General features: G+C 43.2%; 1 protein-coding gene across 1 annotated transcript; it reads right to left on the bottom strand.

Moving 5' to 3' along the window:
- Nucleotides 1-2200: 2200 nt before the first annotated feature.
- Nucleotides 2201-6063, bottom strand: sesn1 (sestrin 1). The gene is made up of 9 exons (XM_037685875.1): nt 5778-6063; nt 5104-5169; nt 4818-5018; nt 4545-4727; nt 4194-4430; nt 3850-4104; nt 3581-3771; nt 3341-3485; nt 2201-3240 (listed from the first exon to the last, which is right to left on the bottom strand). The coding sequence occupies exons 1-9, from the start codon at nt 5877-5879 to the stop codon at nt 3154-3156; spliced, it is 1467 nt and encodes a 488-aa protein (XP_037541803.1). The 5' UTR covers nt 5880-6063; the 3' UTR covers nt 2201-3153.
- Nucleotides 6064-8874: the final 2811 nt, after the last annotated feature.

Raw genomic sequence — 8874 nt, 5'->3', positions numbered from 1 at the left:
ACACTGAACAGAAACATTCATATATAAAAAATAATAATTTAACATTATTTATCTGAGGAGCAGACTGCTTTGAATTTAACTCCACAAAACTCTCATCTTGAGCAAGCATGAAGGCGACAGTGGGAAGGAAAAACTCCCTCATGAGGAAGAAAATAATATTTTAATTCTAATTGTATTAACATTATTATCAATGATTGTTTTTTCTGCTTTTCAGATTTTGAACTTTTTATGCACTTTATGCTTCTCAAGCACTGATTTGCTGACATGTTTGCATGCAGTTTACTCAAACTTGTATTATAATGTGAGTTTTACTCTGGACTGAGTTGTAAAGATACTGTATTATTTATAATAATGTGTTCTTAAAGACGAGGCTGACCTGGAATATGTCTCCAAATTGAAAATGTCATTATCTGAAATGTAGTTTGAGTTTGTGTGTGACAAACCTGAGCAGAGCCTAAAGAAAGACATAAACCTTTATTTTTTTGCTGTTGTTTTGCTTCTCCAAGCCTTTATTGTTACACATATAAGGGGCAGGGCAGTGCTTACAGGTTACACCAATCACATCATCATTAATACATCAAAACAAATCAGAATGGCACTTTAAAATGAAACCTAACAACAGAAAAAACATGTCGGTTTCCCCACGTTTTGTACAGTAAGGATCTGTAACAACCACAAAACAAACCGATGTTTCAAAAAACCCAAACAACCTAAAAGCCGAAGCTTATAAACAAAAATAAAAAAGTATCCGGTTGAAATCGGTGTAAGCTTCAAAATAATGTTTCTCATTCCTTATATGAGAGAAACCACTCAAATGTGAAGTTTGGTCAAACACTAAGCTCCTGCTGGTGATTATAAACTGACAGGTTTTGATGGGAAACGCTGAAATTCACACAGAATCAGCTGGAAAGTTACGACGTCCAGAAGCTGAGACTTTGACCACAGCCGCAGCACCGACTCAACCTGGACAGGTGTAACGGAGCTGAGAGTCATGCAGCTCTAAAACACGTCGCAGTAAGATAAAACTCACATGAAAGTCCCTGAACTGGACCGATGACAAACTGACACGTTCCCTGAGCTCAGCTTACTGATGATGATGTCAGCTTTTTATATTCAGAGCTGTGTGTGCACTTTACACCCAAGTTTTGAAACTCCACACTTTTTCACGAGCCGTCTTTTGTCTAACGGCGCTCGGGCCCGGCTGGGGATGTCTAAACGTTCGTGTTGGTGCCACTGAGTGCTGAAGGTGACGCCGATTGTGCTTCGATTGCTTAAATCCTGAATCGTGTTGGTTTAACTAATACAATCTCTTCGATGAATAAAAGGTATGTTTAGGAGAAAACTACGACGGATACACAACAATTCAATATTATAATTTTATTTTTTCAGCTTTTTTTTTTCTCCATAGATTTTCATATAAAAAGTGTCAGTAACTGACATCAGTCAGAAGATTGAAAAGAAAAGAACAACCTCCACTTCCTCTTACGCCACTTCCACATGTACCATTTCTTTATGACCATCATCCTCAGGATGTCCCTCCTACATTTGTCTGATTCTTTCAGTCCACCCTTAAGAACGCAGTACTGAACTGATTTTAGTAAACAAAAAGAACTAAACACCAGAGGCTTTAAACCTCTGGTTAAAATAAAACAGCTGCTTTTGCACTTGTTACACTTCCCTGGCAGGGAAAGAAAACAAACAAACAAACAAACAAAAAACTTTTGCGATCACAAACAAATCGACCGCAGGCAGCCCTGTGTGGGCGCACAGTGTCCCCAAGTACTGGGAACACAGCAGCCCCCCCAAAGAAGTTTCTGCTCACTAACGAGCACTTCTTACACGTTTAAAAGATGAAAAATAAAAACAATAAGAGGTATTTATTTACTGGTAAAATTCACAATCAATATCTTTGAAAGTGTTTGGGCCACCAGGAAAGTGGGATAAGCGGAAGACAGATACTGTTTGGTTTGGGCAACCGGAAGCAAATCCCTCCTGGAAAACCTGGTTTCTAACTTTCTTTATGATCAACTTCTTTTTAATCACTTTTCCCATTACCAGAAAAAAAAAAAAAAAGACATTAACAAAAAACAAAGTATCTCACAATAACAGAGCTACAGCAGAAGCAAGAAGGTTTTCCTTCAAAGTGCCTCGCTTTTTTTTTTAAACAAATGAAATTCCAAGACATACTTTTTTTTTCCGTTCTTGCCATTTCTGTGAAACACACACACACACACACACACACTTCAATTATGAACTCATTCACGCACATACAGTCAAACTCAAAATGGGCTCAGACAGTGTTCTTTGAGTTGGTTTTCACACTCCTTGGATTAGCTTACATTGCCGTTTTAGATTTGGGTGAAGGATAGGGGGATGGGGGGGTAATGCAGTGGATTTTTTTTGGACAGGGGTTTTTAGAAAAAAGGATTGAGGGAATTGGATGAAGGGTGGTTTGGGCATCGATATGATCCCACTAAAAATACACCATGGGAGCAGCAGCATCAGCACGTATGCACACTGTGCTGGATAGTTCAGGCACACGTAAAATAAAAAAAATAAACACTGAACAAAAAAGAAAAACACTAGTTAATCCATCCATCTCCAGTTAAACACACCAACAACATCCGTTTCTCGTCATACAAAAATGAAATAAAAAGATATTAAAGAAACTACACATGACAGTGAAGACAGAATCAAGTGCAGACGCTTTCTGGCTGCACAGCTTCCTTTCTGGGGAATTTTTCCGGGTTCTCACTTGAACAGATGGAAGGAGAGACAGGCAACTAACGTGTTGCATGCTGGAATACTGATATCTAGTCCTGGATGTCTCCAGTGTTGAAGCTTGGCCCGGCACAAACCCCTCAACAGGTCAGGAGTTTGCTCAAGGCTGCCCTCTTTTGGTCAGTTTTGGCACTGCAGGCAACACATCCGTGTTTGTATGTGGATCTGCTCAGTTTGAGATGACTCGTCTCCATCAAAAATCTTCCCGTTTTGATTTTGATCGTCTTTGCAACATCCAACCAACATGAATTGTCACAACCATGACCTCTTTTTCCACATATTTGCAGGTTTTTCTTTTCCTCTTTACGTCTTCCAAAAACAAACAAAAATAATGACAGTCAAAAGGACAACAATAAAAATGCCAAAAACACTTCATGTCATGTAGCGGGTGATCGCTCTCAGAGCGTATAATAGTTCTGCTTGCATTCGTGCTTCCATAAGAAGCAGATTAACGTGGACCTGCAGGAGATAAAAATAAAAAAGGGGGGGGGGGGGGGGCGTGTTATTAAAACACTAACAAAGTTCAGCTACAAGCTAAAAACAGGAAATGACACCTCACCTTTTCGGAGTGCTGAAACTGCCTCCAGAAACTCTCATACATTCGTTTGGTGGTCTTCTCAGGGCTACACACCATGGTCTTGATATAAATCTTAAAGCTACGGTCCAGAAGCTGGTTTATCTCCCCGTAATCATAATCGTCATACCTGAAGAACACAGAGAATCCATGTAAGCAGCAGGGAAAAAAAGCCGACAGTGAGGAACCGTGGAATACAAAATAAAAGCCTTGCAGGGGACTGACCTGATGCCGAACATGCAGTGGATGTAGTTCCAGATGGCCCTGCGCAGCATGCTGGTGTCCACATCCTTATGTGTTGCCATGGTGTTGTACGTCAGATTGTAGGCCAACTGAAACTTCTCGTCCAGCATCTGACCGACGTCGGGGTACAATCTGTTGACCAGAGAGAAACCGTGGTCCTCCCAGCTGTAGTCCTGCAGGGGTCACACAAACACCAACTCAGTGCCATTCCTCTTAGCTTACTTATAAAAACACCGTATCGGATCACTTACCTGAGCTCTGAACGTGGGAACGTGCTCCCCCCTCCTGGCGAAGTCCTGGTAGCCATAGCTGGTGTCTTCAAAGTGACGGGAGATGTCCCTGGAGGGGACGCAGTCCTCGTCCTCGGCTGTGACCACCAGCATGCTCTCGGTCTTCTCCCTCTCGAAACGAGTCGCCATCTCCTCCTGGCTGGCCTCCTCGTCGTCGCGACACTCCTGCAGCTGCTTCATCCTCTTCATCAGCACCTCCACCTCGCCACACATTTCCTACAAAACAAATAAAATACGTCTTAAAGACGGACACAGGACCCAGGTCTCAGCAGCTGTCTTAATGCACTTCTTTTGTGGTCGCTCACCTGGTTGCCAAGCAAATCGTCATGGTGATTAGCGTGACCATTGCCATTGGCGATATCACACACGCAGTACTGGCTGAGGGAGGGGGGTCTGAAGGTGTGTCCACCGTCACAGTTGATCTCGGGCATGATGCCACAGCCGAAAGTGAAGGAGGCGAGGGAGTGGTAGTGCGTGAGCAGGACCACAGCGTGGATCAGCTCTGCCAAAGACCAGCTCTGCTCCTCAGCCTTCAGAAAGCACTGGAAACGACACGAAGCGAACGCTGTGAGCGACACCAACACAGACTCAACGAGGGAAGGGAACGCGGCTGCACTCGACCTCAACGGTCTCTTACGACGCCACCATCCACTCACCTCAATGTGTTCCTTGGTGATGAGCCAGGGACGGTGGGCCAGGATTTTGTTGAGTTCCCCGAGTTGCTGCAGCTTCTGTGGTGCTTCGCTCAGACCGTTCAACCACTTCTGGTCTCCCCCAACCTGGAGGAAGTCGTTCACGTGCAAGTTGACCAAGTAGGAACACTGATGCCTCGCAGCCGCCTGCAAGATCAGATAAAAAGAAATAAAAAGCTTAGATCCTCAACGTAAAAAATGCTCATCTGGAAACACAAAGGATGAAAAGAGTCATACCATGATGCCAATGTAGTGTCTATAGTGCAAAGGTAGAGGTCCGTCCATCTGCAGCAGGTAGTGCTGCGTCCGGAGAAAGCTCTCCAGGTACTGTGGGTGGAAACTCATCAAGAGGGAAATGTTGTCCAGACGACCGAGGGCTGCAAAAGCATCCTCAAATATGGACTGCGTCCTGGTGTCCACTTTACTGACTTGAAGAATCTGATATTCAAAAAACAAAATTGCACGTTTGTTTGGTTTTTTTGGGTGCGTTTGTAACAGATATTTAAGATTTGTGAGCTCATACCTCTTTTTCAGGGATAAATCTGCTCGGTCCGTTACCTAGGGGTCTTGGGATTCTGACTCCCAAGTCCTGCAAAACAAAAACAAACAAAAAAAAAGATATGCTTAGTTTATAGTTCAACTCAACTTCTTTATTCTATAAAACAGTTATGTTGTCATTTTAAATGCAACACAGGAAAAAAAAATAGGGAAATCTGGAATGCTACGTTTGGGTTTTTGCACTCCTTGCACAAAACTAAGAATCTTGAGTGCTGAAGAGCTATCAAAGCATCACACTTCCCTCTTTACTCAAACTAAAAGCCGAGCAGAAACCTTTCGCTCGGTTGTGTCCAGTAACTTTCCGCTGCAAGTCGAGACATGTCCACTGACCCGCTGCAGCTCAGATGAATTAAAGTTCACTAAAGGGGCATTTTACCGACGTGACACCGGCTCCAAGACGTATCTGAACACTTTGCGCGTTTAAACAACACATTTTAACCATTGCATCCATAAGATTTCCTGCCCGGTGACCATGAACTCATCATCAGCACGTAAACAAGTCCGGACAAAGGCTGCACTGCAGTGAAAATCTAAAACATTCAACACAAACCAGCTCCGAGACGAAGAAAACGGACTTATAGGTTGTTTTTTTAAACCACACCGCTTTACAGACGGCGTCGTTTGTTTTTCCTCTCTTACCTTTTTGTTAAGCCGTTCACAATGGGTGCATATCTTTAACAAGCCTGTCACCGCGAATGAATTATTCTCCACACTTTGTGACGGTGCGACGGCGTGCCTCATCTCGTGTCTTCGCCGCACCTCGTCGCTTGTTTTCGGGCAGCAGAAAAATGGAACATATATCTGTGGATGCGGTCTGAACGGCTCTTTCCTCCTCCCTTTGTTCCTTGAGGCACCGGGGAAGGGGAAAGTGCTCAGTAGTCAGCTGTTGCAGCCTCACAGCAGAATACCGACCTCTCCGGCTCATACATTCGGTAAATAAGTCGAGGCTCGCGCGAGTGACGCGCTCGGCAGCCAATCGCAGAGCGAAAACAGAATCGTGGCAGCCAATGGCGGCGCTAGAATCACCAGGGGGCGGAGCTAAGCGTGAGGAAACGGAGTCGCTTTAAACGTGAGCAGAGGAGGAACAGTCCCCTTCTTTTTTTAAGAAAACACCACTTCTCTGCTTTTGTTCTCTGCTGCCATTGATCCTGATTGAATTTTACTGTGAAGCATTGCGCTCTCTATGCTAACTAAAGCTTGCAATCAATTCTGATTGATTCTGTCCCCTCAAAGAGTCCAATCAATACCAGTATCAAAACAAGATAAGGCCACTCCAGGACTTAAAATAGCTGAGTGTGAGTGCAACTACAAGGAACTGTTTGTGTGTTTTCTGCATGTTCCTCTGTGCAATGTGAACAAAAACAACTGCTCAGGCAAGCAGCAGCAAGTCCCCCTAAAGGCTTTTTGCTGTACTGAAGATGCAGGGGAGGCCATCGGTCCGGGGGTGTAAGATGAGACCCCAGCTCTCCTGGGTGAGCAGCATAAAGGTGGACTTAGTGCAGATCAGCATCAACACAGCGAGATGGAGAGCTGCTGCAACAACAAGCCTTCAGTTGGTGGTTTTCCACCACAGCCTATCACACCACAGATAATACCATTTCTCCACCAATCAGTCCGAACCGAAGGAGTCCTTTAAAAGCTGAGAGGAAGCAGAGATAAGAACAGGCAGCTCATATGGTTTTGTTTATGCCAGCCTGACAATGACATGTCCAAACAGTGTTTAACTGGTTTAAACCACCACTGTGGTTACAAAGTCCATTATCTCTTGGTTTTATAGGCAACAAGTTAGTACAAAATCACACTGTAAGCACACTGCATGATGAAAACTTTATAATACAATACTTATCACATATTTATCCGCTCCTATAGGTTTGTTTTTGCCACTAAGATCGTGCACGCGTGTTTGAATTTCTTGGTAAACCACAGATAAATGGTTTCATTTCTCACAAGCAGCACATATGTTTTGTTTATGATGAAATGCCAGCAGCCACATTAGAAAAGCAACCACGCTTTGGTGGCTGCGTGCACAAACACGAAGACAAAGTCAGGTTTGTGAGCTGGATTTCAAAATAAAGCTGCCCAAATAAATCAGTGAAGAACTTTCCGTTTTCTTCTCACTTCCTTTTTTTTTAAATTTTACTGTTGTGTTTTACTACTTTAAGAAAACCACATATTTTTGTAACGTAAAGCCATTTTTTTTTTTTTGTTGCCACTGTAATGCAACAGTAACAGTAAATGTTTTAGCATGAACTTAGAGAATAATAAAAAGCAAGTTAAAATTGGAAATAACATAAAAGTGGAGGCCAAGAGAAGGCAAGTCTGCCTCTGTGATCCTGCCTGACGACCAGTTTGTCAACCGTCTGCTCATCCCCATCATGGTGCTGATAACTAGATAGCACTATATTCAGCATGTTCATTGTGTGCATTCAACCCGCCCCCCTTCCCACCCCCCTCCAGGCCCTCTCCTGATGCCACAGGATGGGGTGCAGGCCAGCGGTAAACATGTTCCCAGGGCTGGAGTCAGCACTCCCGGACCTGCTGGGAGCCCCATGGCTCAGCAAAGCTGCAGAAGAGGACGGTCAGCGTTCGGCTGACGACGCGCCAAAACCTTTCACATAAAAGCGCTTAGGCTCGGGGGGGTCCGGCCACGCAGACACCACCAAACACTATTATTGTCAAGAGGGCACACACTGACTAGGCAGTTAGTGTGTGTGTACAGTGTACGTGCTGTTTGTGTTTGCGTCTCTGTGTTTTTATAAATACTGTGCATCATGTTTATTATCGTCAGCTGCCAAACAGCAAAAGGCAGGAGATGTTGTGTGATTGCTTGCCTGCTGTGTTAGTAAAATATCTCATGAAGTAGTGAGTGACATTTCATGAGACTCCCAGAATGCAATTTTTGGATTTATATCTACAAGTGATAAATATCTGGAGTAAATCTGAGCGGCCACCACGGCTAATCGACCTTAGGAAACACAAAAAAGGCTTCAACTCTGTTAAACCTGCAGATATTGAGCTAAATATTAGTGTGGTAGTAGCTCAGAGTGATCCCCAACACTTAGTGTGAGTGCTAACAGATGAATGAGCTCTTCCTTTATAATCTGTCTGTTAGTAAAATATCTCACTTACCACTGGATAGATTTGAACGAAAACTAAAAATCGTCAGGTGTATGTATACAACTGATGAAATTCAGTCTAGACTAGCACCCATTTCAAGATGGACGCCACAGCCAGCTGGCCTTAGAGAACACAACAATGGCTTTAACTCAGTTCGTTACAGATACTGAGCTCAAGTATCCATGTGTTTGAAGATGATAGTCATTCTCAACACATGACTGGTTTATGATCAAGTTAGGAGGCTTTTTTACTGCTTGAATGATTCATATTGAAGTTAAAAAGTAACCTAACGAGAAAAAAAAGAAACATTATTTTTAAAATTGTTAGGTACAAGGACCAAAAACGAGTGAAAAAGCCCAAATGTGAGATATTCTCAGCAAGGCCTGAAGATCTACAGCTCACTTTACAAATATAACACCAAATATAAAGACATGGCGGGTTAGCTGATACTTTTTTGTTCTGTTGGACTCAAAACAATCAGAAAGCTGCAGAAACTTCGATGAAACGTTGGAAGAGATTTTTGTCCAGCTCGGCTCTTGACTCTGCGTCTTTGTGTTTGAGTGTTTTCTTTAAATTATTCTCTGACTTTGAAAGAATAAAAGAAAAGATCTAACTCTTC

The sequence above is a fragment of the Nematolebias whitei genome, chromosome 12 (assembly GCF_014905685.2).
Source record: "Nematolebias whitei isolate Nwh7 chromosome 12, NemWhi1, whole genome shotgun sequence".
Lineage (NCBI taxonomy): Eukaryota > Metazoa > Chordata > Actinopteri > Cyprinodontiformes > Rivulidae > Nematolebias > Nematolebias whitei.
The sequence above is the reverse complement of the archived record's forward strand: the minus strand, read 5'-3'. Positions and strand labels throughout refer to the sequence as shown.

Bases quoted from the DNA above. Each gene is read 5' to 3' on its own strand.
- sesn1 (XM_037685875.1), bottom strand. From the start codon at position 5,879: ATGAGGCACGCCGTCGCACCGTCACAAAGTGTGGAGAATAATTCATTC. The intron at 5,170-5,777 runs GTAAGAGAGGAA...TTTGTTTTGCAG, and splicing joins GTGAACGGCTTAACAAAAAG to GACTTGGGAGTCAGAATCCC. The intron at 4,728-4,817 runs GTATGACTCTTT...CTGATCTTGCAG, and splicing joins GACACTACATTGGCATCATG to GCGGCTGCGAGGCATCAGTG.